General features: G+C 41.8%; 1 protein-coding gene and 1 pseudogene across 3 annotated transcripts in view; both read right to left on the minus strand.

Annotated features, from left to right (window-relative positions):
• Nucleotides 1–18,111, minus strand: part of LOC147337110 (protein NLRC3-like) — a 547,272-nt pseudogene extending 529,161 nt beyond the window's left edge. The window contains exon 1 of the transcript XR_015128349.1: nucleotides 18,053–18,111. The product of XR_015128349.1 is annotated as a protein NLRC3-like (transcript). The remainder of the gene's footprint in view (nucleotides 1–18,052) is intronic.
• Nucleotides 1–20,670, minus strand: part of LOC147337117 (protein NLRC3-like) — a 310,085-nt gene that overhangs the window by 3,164 nt on the left and 286,251 nt on the right. The window contains exons 8-11 of one of the 2 annotated variants that reach the window (XM_086285756.1): nucleotides 11,156–11,329; nucleotides 10,768–10,941; nucleotides 10,418–10,591; nucleotides 4,950–5,123 (exon numbers count right to left, since the gene is read on the minus strand). In XM_086285756.1, the coding sequence (XP_086141882.1) occupies nucleotides 4,950–5,123; nucleotides 10,418–10,591; nucleotides 10,768–10,941; nucleotides 11,156–11,329 (696 nt within the window). The remainder of the gene's footprint in view (nucleotides 1–4,949; nucleotides 5,124–10,417; nucleotides 10,592–10,767; nucleotides 10,942–11,155; nucleotides 11,330–20,670) is intronic. The other variant, XM_086285757.1, reaches the window with a different exon arrangement.

A 20,670-nucleotide genomic window follows, 5' to 3' on the forward strand; every position in this document is an offset into this window, starting at 1 on the left:
TCGAGCGTAAAAACAAAGGAGACTGCTACCGGCTTTTTATCTGCCGATCGCCGTGCTACGGTTGCAAGAAAAAGAAGCAGAAATGACGTTCTCTACGCGTTGAGACGTTCCCCGTCCGTCGGCTAAACGCTTGATTGAAACTTCAATGCGACAGTGACACCAAGTAGAATTATAAATGTCACATAGCCCCAAACATGTCTTTTTCAAAGCCTGCGGTGAAGAGAAAGGTTGGTGATGAGCACCGACAATTTCAGGAAAAGTGGGAAATGCAATATTTCTTTGTTGAGCACAGGGGCACCCCGACCTGTCTCATTTTCACAGAGAAAGTTGCGCTGCACAAGGAATACAATTTGAAACGTCATTACACAACTAGACATGCTGAGCTGGATGCAAAATACCAGGGAGACGAGAGAGCGAACCGGGTTGCCAGTCTTAAAACAGATCTACTGAGACAGCAAGATTTCTCCAAGAAAGCAACCAAAGAGAATAATGCAGCAGTCGGAGCCACGTGGTTAGTGAGATGATTGCTAAAGCAGGGAAGCCATTCACAGAAGGTGCATTTGTCTAAAAGTGCATATTGCAGGCTGCAAATATAGTCTGTCCGGGAAAGAAAGGTCAGTTTAGCAACATCAGCCTTTCTGCCAACACCGCAGCAGATCGCATTTCTGACCTGTCAAGTGACATTTATGACCAACTGTGTGAGAAAGCCAAATGTTTCAGTGTATACTCAGTCGCTCTTGATGAGACCACAGACATCACCGACACTGCCCAGCTCCCCATGTATGTCCGTGGTGTTGATGACAGTTTTGAAGTGATGGAGGAGCTGCTCACAGTAATTCCAATGCATGGCCAGACCACCGCTCAGCAGATATTTACAAGCTGTGTGATGCCATTGAGAATGTTGGTTTGCCATGGAAGAGGTTTGTTGGAATAACAACAGATGGAGCGCCATCAATGACAGGGAGGAAACATGGACTGGTGGCACAAAACAAACTGGAAGAGGAAGGCGTGGAGGAGGCCATTGCTCTGCACTGCATCATCCATCAGCAGGTCCTTTGCAGCAAATGCCTGAAGTTTGACAATGTGATGTCTATTGTTGTGAAATGCATCAACCAAATCAGATCCAGGGGCTTAAAGCACCGAAGGTTCTGTGCTTTTTTAGAGGAAATGGAGTCAGAATATGGGGATGTGCTCGACTTCACTGAGGTACGTTGGCTCAGCAGGGGAAATGTATTAAAGAGACTTTTTGAGTTGAGAGCAGAAGTGAAGCCTTCATGGAGAAGGATGGAGTTAGTGTTCCTGTGCTAACTGATCCCAAATGGCTCATGGACTCAGCTTTTCTTGTTGATATGACACATGAGCTTAATGTACTGAACAAGACGTTACAAGGCCAGGGGCAACTTGTCAGTGCTGCCTATGACAACGTGAGAGCATTCTCCACAAAACTGGCGCTCTGGAAAGCTCAGCTCTCTCAGACAAACCTTTGCCATTTCCCAGCATGCAAGGCACTCGTGGATGCAGGCACACCATTCAGTGCTGACGAGTATGTTGATGTCATTTTGAGGCTACAGGAGGAATTTGATCACAGATTTGCTGACTTTAAGACACACAGAGCCACCTTTCACATTTTTGCGGACCCCTTCTCCTTTGATGTGCAAGATGCCCCTTCTGTGCTTCAAATGGAGCTCATTGAGCTGCAGTGCAACTCTGAACTCAAAGCAAAGTTCAGGGAGGTGAGTGGAAAAGCAGACAAGCTTGGACAATCTTTGAGAGAATTGAGCCCTAGTTTCCCTCGGCTTTCCCGAATGTTCAAACGGACCATGTGCCTTTTTGGTAGCACATACTTGTGCCAAAAGCTCTTCTCCACTTTGAACTTCAATAAGTCCAAGTACAGGTCCAGACTTACGGATGATCATCTTCAAGACATACTGAGGGTCGCAACTGCTTCCTCCCTCAGGCCAAATCTGGCTCGGCTATGCGAGAGGAAACGCTGCCAGGTCTCTAGCAGCAAGGAGTAGGCAAGAGAAGCCATGTTCAGAAGAACAGTTCATTTTCTACAGTGTTCCATTCATGTTCAGAAGAAGGTTATAGAACTGTTAATACAGACATTTCAATCTAAATACAGCAGATATAGAAGACTGAAAGAAACACACAAGTTCACTGACTAAAAATATCTTATTATTATTTTATTTATGTATTACAGATTGATTTTTTTTCTTATTAATTCTTAATTTGTTTATTCATTTTTCATATTTTGTGTTAAAAAATAAAAATAAAGAGATTTGAGAAGATTGGAATTTTTTAACCATGCCTTTCTTGTGGAAAACCTAATGCGGCCCAGCCTCACCCAGACTCTGCCTGCAGCGGCCCCCAGCTAAATTGAGTTTGAGACCCCTGTCCTACACCATAAATCAGTAAGAGAGGGTACGACCTCTCTCATGGCCCCAAGTGGTGTGTGCATGCCAGAGCACTCTGGAAGGCACACAGAGTCTTTACAGACTACTAAGGATCAAACCTCTATCATTATGCAATCAATTATACAACTCTAAGCATATATGAGTAAATATTTCTAAGCATAAATGACAATCAACAATATAAACCTTACAGCTGGTTTTAATAACAGAATTCATTTGTTTCTCAAACGAGAAAGAGCTATCGAGAAACACTCCTAAATCTTTAGTTCTTAACTTTTCCAGTGGGCCAAGGTCAACATTATCTGCTAATGCTAAATAGGCTGCCGTTATTAACTAATGCTAATTTGACATGAATTAGCATTATGCACTAATGCTAACACTTACTTTTTTTAAAAATGTGAGTAGCTAATGCTAACACTATTTCCCTTAACTTTATAACAATGTGAACGGCTAATGCTAACACTCTTTTTCCTAGCATTATAACATCTGAGCTGCTAATGCTAAGTAGGCTGCCATTAGCACCTACGTCTAATTTAAGGCAAATACGCATTAGAACCTAATGCTCATATCGTTTTCCTTTGCTTTATAACAATGTGAGCAGCTACTGCTAAATAGCATTAGCTAATAACAGCAGTCTAATTTAATGCAAGTTAGCCTCATTTGCATTACAACGATGTGAGGAGTTAACGCTAAGTATGCTGCCATTAGTGGCTAATTCTAATTAGGGGTGAATAAATATTACCAGCTAATGCTAATATCGTATTCTCTTCCCTTTTAACAATGTGAGCAGCTAGTGCTAGGTAGGCTGATGCTAGCAGCTAATGCTAAAGCTAATTTAATGTGAATTAGCATCACATTAGTGAGGAGTTAATGCTAAGTAGACTGCCATTAGCAGGTAATGCTAATTTTAGGTGAATAGGAATTGGCAGATAATGCTAATACCATATTTTCTTGCTTTATAACAATGTGACCAGCTAATGCTATGTAGGTTGCCGTTATTAGCTAATACTAATTTGAGGTGAATTAGCATTATCCCCTTATGCTAACAATGTTTTTTCTTACTTTTTAACAATACGCCATTAGTGGCTAATTCTAATTTTAGATGAAAAAGGATTAACAGCTAATGCTCATACTGTTTGCTTTGTAAGAATGACAGCAGCTAATGATATGAAGTCTACCGTTATTAACTAATGCTAATTTGATGAGAATTAGCATTATCCGATAATGGTAACTCTTTTCCCCTGCATTATAACAATGTCAGGAGTTAATGCTAAGTAGACTGCCATTAGGGGCTAACTCTAATTAGGGGTGAATAATTATTAGCAGCTAATACTAATACCGTTTTCTCTTTTTCCTTATAACAACTTGAGCAGCTAATGCTAATTTGATGCAAATTAGCATTATATTAGTGAGCAGTTAATGCTAAGTAGGCTGCCATTATTAACTAATACTACGTTGACGTGAATTAGCATTATGCGCTACTGCTAATACTGTTTTCTCTTACTTATTAAAAATGATAGTAGCTAATACTAATACTCTTTTCCGTTGGGTAACAACAAAGTGAGGAATTAATGCTAAGTTGGCTGCTTTTAGCGGCTTATTCTAATTAGGGGTGAATAATTATTAGTAGCAAATGCTAATACCGTTTTCTCTTTCCTTATAACAATATGAGCAGTTAATGCTAATTTGATGTAAATTAGCATTATATTAGTGAGGAGTTAATGCTAAGTAGGCTGCCATTAGCAGCTAAAGGTAATTTGAGGTGAATAAGCACTAGTAGCTAATGCCAATACCCTTTTCTCTTGTGTTATAATGATGTGAAACGTTAATATTGTTCTCAAACAACAGAATGAGAATGAAATATTGATTCTAACAGGGCCCATAAACAGCATTAGCTTAGCAGCATTAGCTTATCAGAGTCTCCATCATGGTCACACAAATCCTTAGCGGAGCAAAGTGGCCTACTTAGCAATAGCTGCTGTAGAAAGCAAAGGGAAAACAGTATTAGCATTAGCTGCTAAATGTACACTTGAGAACAAATCTATTGTGAATTCAGCCGTGAATGTAGTGTTTCCAGTAAGCTTCCATTTCCAAATGTTAGCTGCTCCTGTCTGCCTCTTTGTCACACACACAGACTGAAATGATTCACAGCCTTGTTTCATCCTTCTGTCAGTGTCACTGACTGTCACTGTGACTGTGGACATACAGCATGGGAAACACACACATGGCTGATACTTGTATCTAAAGTTACAAAATGTTGTCTCTGTCCAAATATTACCTAACTGTAAGTCTACTTTTAATGAAACTCTCAACATGACTTATCAGTTATCATTAATGTTCCTGCAAACAGACTCCTTGAAGACCCCCTACATAAATATCCATGTACTATCCAGCTAGACTAGTGTGTCTGTCCCTGAAAATATTCCTGCATGTGTGATTGTTCATGTCTCATCTGCAGGAAACAAACAGGAAGTGAGTGAAAGACACAGGAAATGATTCCAGCTCTTCCTCCTATATCAGACATTCTCTCCATACCTGAGAGTGTCCAGTCTCCAGCCTGGATCCTTCAGTCCAGCCGACAGAAGCTTCATTCCTGAGTCACCTGGATGATTGTAGCTCAGGTCCAGCTCTCTCAGATGGGAGGGGTTGGAGCTCAGAGCTGAGGCCAGAGAAGTACAGCCTTCCTCTGTGATCAGACAGCCTGACAGACTGCAGACACACAAAACAACAATCCATCTGTTATCCATCTCTATAGCAGCATAACTAAGGGATGGTTCAGGGTCACCTGATCCAGCTCTAACTATAAGTTTTATCAAAAAGGAAAGTTTGAAGCTGATCGTCAAAGTAGAGAGGGTGTCTGTCTCCTGAACTCAAACTGGGAGCTGCTTCCACACCCAGTCCAACATAGCCAGGCTTTCTTTGCTGCTTTGACAAAACCTCAAATCCCAGTCAGAGATGGTGAGCATCATCACAGTGATGATCATTTCTCTGTTAACCCAGGCTTTCTGCTTCAGGATCTGTGCACGCTCACAGAACAAGGAGACCTTTAAACATCATTTCACTAAATGGATGGACTGAGCTCAGCCTACAGATGAACTGGATAAATAAAGATTTGACCTCAGTGTGCTCAGTGTTCCTGTCTATTCCTAACATATTCCTAACATGATAGCTGCACTTTAGAGCTCTAAAACTGGAACTGACACATATTTAAACTCCACATGTTACTCAGTACATTCAGTTCTGACACTCGCCCACAGTCCAACAAAGGAAACATGGAGATCACATCAGTTTGTCACCAAAGTCTAATTATTCCAGAGGGCAGTGTTGATACAACTAAAGTTATTTTTAAGCAAAGTTGAGTTTTTTATTGTCGCAGTACTTCATGTCTGAAGTATCACTTAAATGCATTACACGCTGTTGATGGCAGCAAACAAACCACCCAAACAAACAGAGGTGGGAGGCTTGGGCAGACTACGTAGGATCAGCTTGTGGGAGGAGTCAGGATAAAACCAAAGAAAGACAAGCTAACAAACGCCACAGTGAAGTGAGTAGCTACAAACTTCAGGCCAATTAGTGTTGTTGAAGAAGTCGGTCTGAGGAACGTTCTTAGGATCAACAAATGATGGCATGTATGAGCCTCCCTCAAGATGCACCATCACAAGAAGAACACATGAGCTGTAGAAAAAGGAGAGACTATGAAAGCCACGGCGTTACAACGTGCACCAGCTGTTGGTCTCTCTGGAGACTACTGGGCGTGGCTGGGTAACCATGGTTACTTGGGAGTTACAGTACATGATATTAATGAAGAGTGGGAGCTGCGTTCTATAGCAAACAATTTGTTATGAGGTAATCAGCTGATCTTACTTTAACCGGAAGCCCTTCACAATAATTGCAATGCCTTTATTTTGTACAACTACCATCAGTTCGTCTGTACTGATGGTAACTTAAAGTCACACTAATGTCGTTTAGTTTCTATAGTTTATGTAGTGGAAGTATACTACAGTACCCTGATCACTGATAGGACAGATTTATGTAGATATACACCTTTGTGTTTAACATTACTGCATTATAGTACTGTGATCTTTGTCCTTATATATGGCTATATTAGCTATACTGATGTACGTACATATAACTGGATATGTAACTTATCTATTCATCTTATTTGTCATGTATTGTGTACTTCCTTTTTGTAAGAAACCACACACATGATCACAGCCGCAAGAATCAATCAGTGAAAGAATAAAGTGTCTCAAACCAAACCTTAAGCTCTTTATTCCACATGCTGGGATCATTTGGCCTTCAGTGGTGTTCTGGCTGACACACCGGAGTGACCAGAGTGCTAAAGAGTGAATCGGACACACCAGTGTCATCTCTGATATCTCCACTACATTTAATCGTCCTTCAGCTTGTGGCTGCCGTTAGCTGGTCTGCTAGTTAGCTGATTTGCTATTTAGCCGGTGTGCTAGTTAGCCGGTTCGCTAGTCAGCTGGTGTGCTGACCAGCGAACCAGTAGGTTACAAGATGAGCTTGTCTGTCTGATGAGCCAGCTCTCTCTGTCTTGGTCATTTTGTCCTTGGGCAAAACCTAACCTACCACTACAACTGTAGCTTACCTCCACCAGTGTGTGAATGTGAGAGTGAATGAATACAGGGAGTGCAGAATTATTAGGCAAATGAGTATTTTGTCCACATCATCCTCTTCATGCATGTTGTCTTACTCCAAGCTGTATAGGCTCGAAAGCCTACTACCAATTAAGCATATTAGGTGATGTGCATCTCTGTAATGAGAAGGGGTGTGGTCTAATGACATCAACACCCTATATCAGGTGTGCATAATTATTAGGTAACGTCCTTTCCTTTGGCAAAATGGGTCAAAAGAAGGACTTGACAGGCTCAGAAAAGTCAAAAACAGTGAGATATCTTGCAGAGGGATGCAGCAGTCTCAAAATTGCAAAGCTTCTGAAGCGTGATCATCGAACAATCAAGCGTTTCATTCAAAATAGTCAACAGCGTCGCAAGAAGCGTGTGGAAAAACCAAGGCGCAAAATAACTGCCCATGAACTGAGAAAAGTCAAGCGTGCAGCTGCCAAGATGCCACTTGCCACCAGTTTGGCCATATTTTGGAGCTGCAACATCACTGGAGTGCCCAAGAGCACAAGGTGTGCAATACTCAGAGACATGGCCAAGGTAAGAAAGGCTGAAAGACGACCACCACTGAACAAGACACACAAGCTGAAACGTCAAGACTGGGCCAAGAAATATCTCAAGACTGGTTTTTCTAAGGTTTTATGGACTGATGAAATGAGGGTGAGTCTTGATGGGCCAGATGGATGGGCCCGTGGCTGGATTGGTAAAGGACAGAGAGCTCCAGTCCGACTCAGACGCCAGCAAGGTGGAGGTGGAGTACTGGTTTGGGCTGGTATCATCAAAGATGAGCTTGTGGGGCCTTTTCGGGTTGAGGATGGAGTCAAGCTCAACTCCCAGTCCTACTGCCAGTTTCTGGAAGACACCTTCTTCAAGCAGTGGTACAGGAAGAAGTCTGCATCCTTCAAGAAAAACATGATTTTCATGCAGGACAATGCTCCATCACACGCGTCCAAGTACTCCACAGCATGGCTGGCAAGAAAGGGTATAAAAGAAGAAAAACTAATGACATGGCCTCCTTGTTCACCTGATCTGAACCCCATTGAGAACCTGTGGTCCATCATCAAATGTGAGATTTACAAGGAGGGAAAACAGTACACCTCTCTGAACAGTGTCTGGGAGGCTGTGGTTGCTGCTGCACGCAATGTTGATGGTGAACAGATCAAAACACTGACAGAATCCATGGATGGCAGGCTTTTGAGTGTCCTTGCAAAGAAAGGTGGCTATATTGGTCGCTGATTTGTTTTTGTTTTGTTTTTGAATGTCAGAAATGTATATTTGTGAATGTGGAGATGTTATATTGGTTTCACTGGTAAAAATAAATCATTGAAATGGGTATATATTTGTTTTTTGTTAAGTTGCCTAATAATTCTGCACAGTAATAGTCACCTGCACACACAGATATCCCCCTAAAATAGCTAAAACTAAAAACAAACTAAAAACTACTTCCAAAAACATTCAGCTTTGATATTAATGAGTTTTTTGGGTTCATTGAGAACATGGTTGTTGTTCAATAATAAAATTATTCCTCAAAAATACAACTTGCCTAATAATTCTGCACTCCCTGTAGTGGGATTGTAAAGGGTCTTTGAGGGTCTCGAAAAGCGCTATATAAATGCAATCCATTATTATTATTAAGAGCATCTTTAGGCCTGACTGTGCTCATCCTTCCTCCAACCTCTCCTTACCAAAGATAACAACTACATCAGTATTAGCTCAATAACAATTTCTGCAATTCAATTGTGGACATTCATTTTTAAACCTTGTGTAAAACGATAAAACCTCAAAGTCTGAGCATTATTCTTTGTGCAAACAGCTCTTGCAGGTTCCCCCGGACTTAGGTTATTTTTATTATTTAATTACTTTCCTTTAAGCAGCTGTTCAGGCTACTAAACTCATCCCAGAAATAACAAGTGACACCATTAATAGTAGAGGTGGGAATCACCATACAACTCGCGATACGATATTATCACAATACTTAACGCACGATACGATATTATTGCGATTTGTTAAAATATTTTGCGATATTTAAATTCTGCACATAAAGGTAAACTTTATCAATATTCATTTTATCTAATATCAAAGTCTCACACTCAGTCTTTCTCTCATTTCAGTCAGTTTTATTGTTGACAAACTGAACGGTTTGTATTACAGTCTAGTCCAACTTAACTGAATGCAACCATCTGGTACAATTATAGCTATTCTGAACTATGCAATTTATGAAAACTATGCAGCCCCTTCAGCAACTGAAGAATTTGAAAGTAAATTTAAAAAAATATATAATTTTACATTAAATAAAAAACTTTCAAACTTAATTAAAATTAAACATGTCTTAAATTAAAATAAGTAAACTGTCATGTTTATTGCTGCCAAAAAAAAAGTTAAACACATTTGGACAGTGAAGGAATGTCAGGATTGTTGCTCAGAAAAAGGATCAACATGCTCTGAAGTCAACATGCTCTGACTCCAGAGCATGTTGACTTCAGAGAAAAAATTGTTTGTAACAAAATATCGATTTCTGCTGTCCCTGTATCGATACATTATTAGCAAACAAAATATCACGATACTACACAGTATCGATTTTTTCCCCCACCCCTAATTAATAGTCGAGCTAACTTTAACAGGTGAAACTGATTTGACCTATAAGGCTACTGCAGTTACTTCTTATCAGGTTTAGTAGGGAAGACATCTGGATGAGGTAGTTAGTAGTATGTAGTTAGTACCGGGCGACTCCCCTCCCCCACATCGGCACCAGAACCCTGTATTTTCTACAGGGTAAGACTGCCTGTTTTATCAAACTATGGCCATTACTACTGTGATCATTTGCAGCCCAGTGTGCCGCTCTCTCTGCTGGGATGAACCACTGGAGCTCACCCAGTCATCCCTCTCTTTCTCTCAAGAAGAAGTGAAATAAATATATTTATTATGTTACGAGTCTAATATTCTTTAAATCAAACTGTAATGAATAAATGAAGCAAGAAGATTTGGTGGCTCCACGTGTTGTAGAAGAAAAGATAAACATCTCATTTTGAGAAATCAGCCTTTAAAATTAAGTACTGTGAATAAAAAACAAACAGCGAGCCAATCAGCAGTCGCCAATATCCTCCTAATTTCATTCACAAAGAAATCAAATATATATATTATGGGCCCAAAGGAGCCTAAATCTTTAAATTAGGCAGTGCATGAAGTATTTTTTTAAATAAACAGAGACATGACTATAACAACTTTTAGTAATTCAGAGTCCAATTATCCACTCAAATGTAAATAAAAGTTCACTTGACAGCTGTAAAAGTTACCTGTTTATACAATAATATAAATCACATTTCAAATGATCATCTGTGGAAAAGTTTGAATCCTGACCTGAGAGTTTCCACTGCACACTGTGAACTCTTTAGTCCAGCGGACAGAAGCTTCACTCCTGAATCCTGCAGGTCAGAGTTACTCAGGTCCAGCTCTCTCAGACTGGAGGACTGGGAGCTGAGGACTGAGGACAGAGCTTCACAGCTTCTCTCTGACAGGTTACAGCCACTCAGTCTGAAAAATAAAAGACAATCTATAAAACAAGTACTCATGTAGAGTTTGTTAATACATTTCACAACATTAAATGTTGACTTTCTATTTTTAAAGGAAACATAAACATACTAAGATACAACATCATATGTATGAACTTTAATTAATAATTCTAAAAACTAAATGTTTTCTGATCTGACCTCAGAGTATTCAGTTTACAGTTTAAACGTTGTAGTCCAGCAGACAGAAGCTTCACTCCTGAATCCTGCAGCTTTCTGATACTCAGGTCCAGCTCTGTCAGACTAGAGGACTGCGAGCTGAGAACTGAGGACAGAGCTTCACAGTTTTCCTCTGAGAGTTCACAGATGTTAAGTCTGAAGATAAAAACATGAATAAAGATTGTTGTTAAAGTGTAATCAAGGTGCAATAGCTTATTGTCTTGTGCTGAGCAGGTTAGTAAAACTTCCGTTTAACTTTGAAATAAAATAAAAATGCTATGAAACAAGGATAACTGGATAAAGACATAAACAAAAACAAACATCAAACACATAAACAAACAGAACTAAACATAATACAAATTGATCTGACCTCAGAACATTCAGTTTGGCATGTGGACTCTCCACTGCAGCAGACAGAAGCTTTACTGCTGAAGCCTTCAGGCTGTTGGTACTCAGGTCCAGCTCTCTCAGACTACAGGACTGGGAGCTGACCACTGACAGCAAATTTTCACAGCCTTTCTCTGAGACGTTACAGCTGCTCAGTCTGTGAGAGAAAGGAAAAAACAAAAACAAAAAAAAACAAACAATATATGTGATCAAATTAAATTTGTTTATATGTTGAACCCTTTTTTAAAAAAATTTATTTAAACCTATGAGACTATGAGTGCTACCAGTCCAGTGCACATGATTGGTACCTTGATGGTACCTTGCTCAGGGGTACCACAAGGTAACTATTCGGTGGATTCGACCCCTGACCTTATGATCATGGGGCGACCACTCTGCCTACTGAGCTAATAATTCTGTGTACACTGTCATACAATATTAACTAAAACAATTATTTTAGAAAATTTTAGTAATTCAATAATCATGCTCATTACCTGTGTATTGTGAATAACACTTGATTTTAAACACTAGCTGTATAAAACTCTTCCTGTTAAAGGTGTGTATAAAGGAGATGAGCTGAAATGCAGACTTCATGGAGAATGTTTGCTGTCAGGATATATCAAAGACAAAGCAGAGATCCATCCAGTCTCTTCCACTAAGCCCACAGAGGGACAGACAACCACTCTCACTCACACCTGCATGAAGTTTAGATCACCAGGTAACCTAACTGCATGTCTGTGGACAGTGGGAAGAAACTGTAGAGGACCCAGAGTGAACCCACTGTAATTCTGTGATAACACTGGTTATGGAAGCCTTACAGTTACATATGGTTACTGACAAGAAACACGACCTTAGAGGCAATTTCAGTAATGAAGACCGAGTTTCTCCCTCCATACAGGATGAAAACATGACAGCACAGCAGAGATTTATATTTAAAAAGGGAGGGTGTGCACTGAAAGTGAGATACAAACTTGAACTTAAATTACGAACATCAGAAAAAGATGTAGGTGAAGTCTGGCAGGTGAAGTTTGTGCTTTAGAATAAAACAACCAAACTCCTGGAGTTGGAGACAAATGAACAAGCTGAGGATAATAAACCTGTCAGAGGGGCTGAAGCATCAGAGCTCATGTTCTTATAGGCTGGGTCTGGATTGTCCTTTGATAAGAGTTACAGAACAAAGTGTGTTTTAGAAATGCTGGAGTGAAACATTAAAACTACCATATATTTACCGAGTGACTGATGATCATTTAATTCACTATTTTAAAAAAATGTTACAGTGCTCTTTGAACTGAGCATTTCTGATTTATTTCCCATGATTTTAAGAATGAAGCGATGACAACATGTTTACTTACAGAGCTTTGTTGGAGGCTTTGACCACTGGCAGCATTCTCAGAAGAGCCTCCTCTGAAGCAGAGTATTTCTTCAGGTCAAACACATCCAGATCTTCTTCTGATGACAGTAAGATGAAGACCAGAGCTGACCACTGAGCAGGAGACAGTTTACCTGTGGAGAGACTTCCTGATCTCAGGGACTGTTGGATCTCCTCCACTAGAGAACGATCATTCAGTTCATTCAGACAGTGGAACAGATTGATGCTTTTCTCTGCAGACAGATTCTCACTGAGCTTCTCCTTGATGTACTGGACTGTTTCCTGATTGGTCTGTGAGCTACTTCCTGTCTGTGTCAGCAGACCTCGTAGGAGAGTCTGATTGGTCTGCAATGAAAGACCCAGGAGGAAGCGGAGGAACAAGTCCAGGTGTCCATTTGGACTCTGTAAGGCCTTGTCCACAGCACTCTGGTAGAAGTGTGTCTCTGCAGATTCTCCTGTTTCAGACTTCTTGGAGGTTGTTTGTTTGTCTTCCAGCAGATTGAGTCCAGAGTTGATGAAGGTCAGATGGACATGAAGAGCAGCCAGAAACTCCTGAACACTCAGATGGATGAAGCAGAACACCTTGTCCTGGTACAGTCCTCTCTCCTCTTTAAAGATCTGTGTGAACACTCCTGAGTACACTGAGGCTGCTCTGATATCGATGCCACACTCTGTCAGGTCTGATTCATAGAAGATCAGGTTTCCTTTCTGCAGCTGATCAAAAGCCAGTTTTCCCAGAGACGCCATCATCTTCCTGCTCTCTGGACTCCAGTGTGGATCTGTTGCACGTCCTCTATTATACTTGACCTTCTTCACTTTGGCCTGAACCACCAGGAAGTGGATGTACATCTCAGTCAGGGTGTTGGGCAGCTGTCCTCTCTTTCTGGTTTCCAGCACATCCTCCAGAACTGTAGCAGTGATCCAGCAGAAGACTGGGATGTGACACATGATGTGGAGGCTTCGAGCTTTCTTGATGTGGGAGATGATGCTGCTGCCCTGCTCCTCATCTCTGAATCTCTTCCTGAAGTACTCCTCCTTCTGTGGGTCAGTGAACCCTCTGACCTCTGTCACCATGCCAACACAGTCAGGAGGGATCTGATTGGCTGCTGCAGGTCGTGTGGTTATCCAGAGGCGAGCAGAGGGAAGCAGTTTCCCCCTGATGAGGTTTATCAGCAGCACATCCACTGAGGTGGACTTTCTAGGGTCAGTTAGGATTGTAGTTTTGTGGAAGTCCAGAGGAAGTCGACACTCATCCAGACCATCAAAGATGAACACAACCTGGAAGTCTTCAAAGCTGCAGATTCCTGCTTCTTTGGTTTCAGTAAAGAAGCGATGAACAAGTCCCACCAAGCTGAACTTTTCCTCTTTCAGCACATTCAGCTCTCTGAAAGTGAATGGAAATATGAATTGGATGTCCTGGTTGGCTTTGTCTTCAGCCCAGTCCAGGCTGTATTTCTGTGTTAAGACTGTTTTCCCAATGCCAGCCACTCCCTTTGTCAGCACTGTTCTGATTGGTTCGTCTCTTCCAGGTGAGGCTTTAAAGATGTCTTCTTGTCTGATGGTTGTTTCTGGTCTGTCTGGTTTCCTGGATGCTGTTTCAATCTGTCTGACCTCATGTTCATCATTGACCTCTGCAGTCCCTCCCTCTGTGATGTAGAGCTCTGTGTAGATCTGATTCAGGAGGGTTGGGTTTCCTGCTTTAGCGATGCCCTCAAACACACACTGGAACTTCTTCTTCAGGGTGGATTTAAGGTTACGATGACAAACTGCAGCTTGAAGTTCTGAATGAGAAGAAAAATAAACACTCAATTCCAAAAAGAACTAATCTTTAAAACATGTTGCTCCATCTTCCATCTCTGGAAAATGTTCATTTATCCAGCAGCTTAAATCTTTAGATAAATCCTCTTACTGCTCTGCAGACGGTCAGCCAGCTCCTCCTGCTTCATTCTCCTCAGGAAGTCCACTGTGATCTTCACAAATGCCTCTCTGCTGCTGCTCCTCTGACTCTCTAAGCATTCTGGGTAATCTGGACTCAGAACCTTCTGGATCTTCTTCAGCTCGTTCTTCACAAAAGTGATGATGTTGTCCTCCAGCAGCTGGAACAGAATATTTATGAATGAGCCAATCAGACTGAAATCATGGAGCCAAACATCAGATCCATGTTGGACACACTGACGATCCACTGGTCTACAAAGAGCAGCATGGAGATGACTGTGAACAGAACAGATGTAACAGTAGTTGTTGTACATGTACAGACCATAAATATGGCGTCCAGCTGTGTTTGATGCTGCTGGGCAGACTGACCACTGGGAACCTCTGAGCTCTGCTGGTCCACTCTGTGGAGGAACCATGAAGGATTAGATCAACACAGGATGAAGATCCAGGAGTTTCTGCTCAAATAACTTCATCTGAATCAAGTCTGTCAAGTTTTAAACTCTCAGATTGTGAACATATCAGTAATTTTCAGTCTGTTTTCATGGACGTCCTTTCAGTGGTGATGTCAGGGATGATTTTGAAGAAGCTCATCAAACTGAACCATCAGCAGATCACTGCTCCAAAACCAGAACATGATCCGAGTCTCCCTCCACCACCAGAACACCAGCTTTACTAACGTGGTAGATCAGTGTAGTACAGATCAATAACTGATGAGTCATTTGATCAAAATCACTGAGTGCTTCACGTCTGACCCTCTGATGCTTCTGTAGACATTTTGCATATTTAATGAATGTCTGACAGTTTTACATTCATTCTATGAACACAGTGGAAATGTTGTGTTATAGTCTCCATGTTGTTTCCAGCATCATAAATTCTTAAGTTCAGAAAATTAGATTCTTTCTTCACAGCTGAAAAACAACAACATTTATTCTCTATTGAAATCTGCATCGTCCACTCCAAAGGTCACAATCTGAAGGTAACATCTGGTTTTGTTCCCTGTGGTTAACTCTGAGCATCAGTATGGTGGGATTTATCCACTACATCCACACCACTGTGGTTCAGTGTTGTCCTGATGGAGTAACAGCAGCCAGTATGATCCAGGCTTTAGCTGCTGGGTCTCTGTGTGACCTCTCAGACTGTTTAACAGATCAGACACAAAGAGAATCAGAGCAGCTCTGTTCTTTAAAGACAAACATGAACCCACTCAGGTCACACTTTCCCCACAGATATGAGCATCACTGTCCTCAAACAGCAAATGACCAAGTCGAACATTTGGATCTTTTCTCTTTCATTGTTTTCTTTTTAATGAATCTTTGTAACAATCTGAGGATGTTTCAGGTCATATTTATCCAGGAAACACAAACATGTAAAGGAGTCATCACAGCTCTCTGACCTCGTTGCTCCAGGTTCACCACTGAAGTGTGGATTTCCACCTTTGGACCGGTCACTCCTCACAGACGGACAGCTGGACCCTGCAGACTGTGACCTCTGACCTCTGCAGACACAAACATGATTGAAGCAGCTGTGATCACACAGACTGCAGATAATGCAGCTGTTTCCTGTCAGTAACATCCTCTTAGATTAGAGTTCAGCTTTTTACAGGAAAACTGGACAAAACTGATTTTTGTTACAAACTCATTTTCATTTCCTCTCAGCTCACAAACACAGTCAGACAATCAACCAGAGTCAACACTGATTATAATGTCAGTGCAGAATTATTTCTGTTACTCAGTGAGTTCAGCTCTCTGACCTCGTTGCTCCAGGTTCACCACTGAAGTTTGGATTTTGACCTTTGGACCAGTCACTCCTCACAGACGGACAGCTGGACCCTGCAGACTCTGCTCTGTCCTCCTCTTCCTCCATCATCATCTTCAGTCAGTCTGAGAGGTAAACCACAAACACTCAGTGAGTTCACATTAACAGGAGGAACTGAGTTACAGTCGCTGACCTCTGACCTGTCATGTGACCATGAAACCAGGTCAATATGTCTGTAGGTTCAGTCATCCAGGTCATGTGATCTAAGGAGCTTGGAGAGAAAAGAGACGTCTTTAAGTTTCTGGAAGACGTTTCATCTGAGAAGCTTCTTCAGCTCTAAAACCAAACGGTGGAGAGTCCCAGATATTTAAACCTGAGAGGGAAAGAAAGCATGTCGCTGACCCACCACTGATGTTATTTCAAGGAGGAAACTGAGAGCCTTTGCACCAGGAGCACAAACATCAGCTCCAGCAATGATCCACTGATGTGTTTTTATTCCATGTATGAATGTTGTTATTGACAGAGATGACGTTTGTGTGTCAGTGATGCAGTGACTGTTGTTGTTACCTGTACAGGCTGGTTAGACTCTATGAAACAGATCATACAGATCTCTGCATGTTAGAAGAGACTATTAAAGGTCATGAATGAGACAAAGGCAGGGAGGCGTCCTTTACAGCTAAACAGCAGAGTGAGAGAACAGCCAGCACCTCTACATTTATCACATTATACAGCACATGTATGATACTGACAGGGATGAGAAGAATTTAGTGATTCTGATCCCATCATTGATATTACTTATTGATTCTCAGTAGCTCTGCTCTGACAGTCACCACCATCACTGAGCAGCATATCAAAGACATTTGTGCACATTAACTGCATGTTGTGGCTCAAATGTTTGTGCATGTTGGAGGCATTTCCTCTTTGTTGTGATCAGTGTTGGTCATTACTCAAAACAGTCATTATTACACATATTACACAGAACACTTTGATTAAAAGTAATGGAGTACGTTACTTCATTACTCCTCATAACATTACTTTGATGTTACTGTGTGAAATGAACAAATGAGCATGTAACAACATAAAGCTGAGGTACAGCCCCACACACCAACACAGATCCTGATGAGGTCACGTGATGTTTCTCTGAGTGTTTATGAACACAAATCAAAGATGAAACAGCACAAAGACACTTCAAAGTGATTCTACTGTAGAAACATGAACAGGTAGAAACCTGCAGCCTGACTGCTCATCACTTTGTTACCTGTTCAAGTTCAGCAGCAGCAGCTCACTTTATCATGGTGCTGGTCTGGGGTCAGTGTTTACTCAGCTTTAACCTCACTCTGGGTTCTTGGCTAGCTTAGTGTTAGCTTAGCGTTAGCTTAGCGTTAGCTTAGTGTTAGCATGCTGTGTGCTAGCTCAGCGTCAGAGCTCTGCAGGTGTCTCGTGTGTAAATATTAATCACAGTGACAGTAAAGGAGGTAAAGGGCTGTGACGTCATCACGTACGCTGCGTCCTCTGTGGGCTCTGAGTGAACTCAAAGTACAAACTACAAGTACACAAACACGAACGTAGCTCAGAGTGGCGGACACACTCGGCCTCGTTGGTCCAGCTGTGAGTCCGTTACCGTGAACTATGGAGCGGCAGATTTGTGCTGAACTAAGCTGCACACAGCTGATGTTAGCCAGGAAACATTACACACTGACTTTAATGGAGAGACCGGAAATACAAACACACACAGTTTGTTGTGTGAAGAAATCAAACACGAGCTGAACAAACAGTAAAGTTCCTAAAGACAAACTGTTAAAGGAGGAAACAAAGCAAACTTACAGTTTCTTCACACCAACAACAAGCTCCACTCCACGAAGGTCAGGAAGTGAAAGTAAACTTTGAGCAGGAAGGAAACACCCAAAGAGACGTTTGAGAACAATAAGGAGCATTGGAACACTGTGCTGCGTTCAGTTGCACCTGGGAAACTCCAAACCTCTGGCAGGCTGTGATTTATTTCTGCTGGTTTTCCTGTTTGAAGCATAAACATCCGTCATCACTTTGTTGTTGTTCATCCTGCAGCGTTTAAATATTTCAGCACTGAACTGATGTTTCTTCAAAGCTCGTTTCAACCTGTTGAAGTCATGAATGAAAGTGCAGACTGAGAGTGGATCACATGATGTTTGAGGTGTGTCATGTGACATGTTCAGTATTGTCACACATGTCTAGATTGTCCCTGATATCATAACTGCTCAAACACTGATGATTATATTTGAAGAATTATTCCTGATGGCAGCAAAGTTTGAATGGAGCTCTCTGTCTGTGCTGATTTGTCGCCCTCTGGAGGTCAAAGCACAAACTGCATGATGTCACTGTAACCACCACAGTGACAGGAAGTGTTTTTATGACTGAAACACTGAAATGATGCTAACGGCTGTCGTTAGGCTCACTGACAGCAGTGCTGATGTGTTCATGTCAAACACTGGCTCAGGTCAGACTCCTTCATCCTTCTCCAGCGTGAGGCCGCCCTCAGACCCACAGGAGCTCTGACCTTTGACCTCCTGACCCTAACCATTTTAGTCTTGTTGCATCTTTAAATGCAAATCCATCCAAACTGTAGCCGAGCAAAAGAAGCTGGAAGCTGTTCTATGAATGATGTTGTTGAAGGAGCTTGGAAAGAAAAGCGTCTGGACTTCTTTAAGTTGCTTGAAGAGGGACATGGACGTCTTAACGCCCACTCACATCCTGGGACATTTGATCACAGGAAATCACATGATGGGGTGGGGCTAGATCTCACAATGGGTTCACCCAAGACCTTGGCTGATTGTGACCCACACCCGTTCTCACACCGTGGCTCGTGTGATTAGGTAGAGGATCAACAGGGGCTCCGTGTCCCTGAATTTAAACTGAATCTAAACACACCGTGCACAATGCCAAGTTAGATAAGGGTTAAAAGAACAAGATAAGAATAAATAAAAAGATAAAATAAGCATAAAAAATAACTTAAAAAAATAAAATAAAAAGATAAATAACTGCAAATAAGTACAAATAAGTAACTGAAGACACGTGTGGTCTGCAGATGTCGATGTACATGGATGTACATGGAGTTTAATGTGCAAAATGAACTTAGTGTGCAAAGTGACCTGATGTGCAAACTGCAGTTTGAGGTCGGTCAGCTGTTCAGGAGTCTGATAGCAGTGGGGAAGATGGAGTTGTTGAGTCTGGATGTTCTACATTTCACACTTCTGAACCTTCGTCTCGAGGGCAGAGGTGTGTCTCTCCTCTGGACTCTGTGATGGTAGCTGCTCTGCAGAGAGGGCAGCGGGGTCCTGATGATCTTCTCCACAGTTGTTATCACTCTCTGCAGGCGTTTGCGGTTTGCAGTAGTGCTGCCGTACCATGCAGTGATGCAGCTGTCAGGCTGCTCTCCACAGTGCAGCTGTAGAACCTGCTGAGGATCTTGGCCAACATACCAAATTTCCTCAGCCTCCTCAGGAAATACAGCAGCTGCTGAGCCTTCTTGACCAGCTGTGTGAGTTTGAGTCCCTCACTGACTCAAACTCCTTCAGTGACACTTGCAGCCTTGCAGATTAGTTTGCTGATCCTGATGCATCTCTGGAGCTGATGCTGTCCCCCAGCAGACAACAACAACATAGATGCTCTCACTAGTCCACTTTACCCTCTAATCACATCTCTGACATCTGCAGGTTGCTCCATAGAGACTCTTGTGCAATGCCAGGTGTTTGTGTTTGTCTGTAGGTACACATTAGATATGACCATAGACGCACACACACAAGTGAACACAGCAGCACAGATGGTTTCCACCTGCTTCCCTCTTTCTTCACACAACTGTGAGGATGATGAAGAGGTTTCAGGACGAGGTGGTCAGCAAGCACAGGATAAAGCAGGGCCATGAAACTCTCTGGTGCAGCAGATGTTTAATCAGACTCAGCTTTAGGCTTCTTTTCCCACCTGGCAGCAAAGTAACAGCTTCACTAATGTGAACAGTCACAATGTTAAACGTTTCTATATCTTCATATATTTTTATCTGTTGATGCTGCAGAATAAAGTCTGTTAACAGAGTGCAGGATGTGTAGAGCAGGTCCAGCTCTCCCTTTACTGTGTCCACTTTCATCAGCCCCTGTGAAGTGACACAGAGTGCATGTGTGTCTGTCAGCTGTTGTTTGTTGTGAAGGATGGAACAAATGAACACACACTTTTAGAGAAATCTGAAAAAGCAACACGTGCTTGGGCTCCTTCTGTGCTCGTCTTCATTAATGCTGATCTTTCTTTCCTGTTTGTTCTTTGGCACAAGCTTCAGTCTTTTCTCCCAGGGCTCCTTCACACTTAGAAACACACCTACATTCATTTATACACAAACATCATGAAACAAAGGCTTTGTAAAAGAGGACATGAGATCCTCTCTGAACAGCACATTCATATCAAACACAGGACTGAAC

This window comes from Aulonocara sp. 'chitande type north' Nkhata Bay, linkage group LG3 (assembly GCF_057382095.1).
Source record: "Aulonocara sp. 'chitande type north' Nkhata Bay isolate Kocher_YH1m ecotype deep benthic linkage group LG3, A_spYH_male_GT1.1, whole genome shotgun sequence".
Taxonomy (NCBI): domain Eukaryota; kingdom Metazoa; phylum Chordata; class Actinopteri; order Cichliformes; family Cichlidae; genus Aulonocara; species Aulonocara sp. 'chitande type north' Nkhata Bay.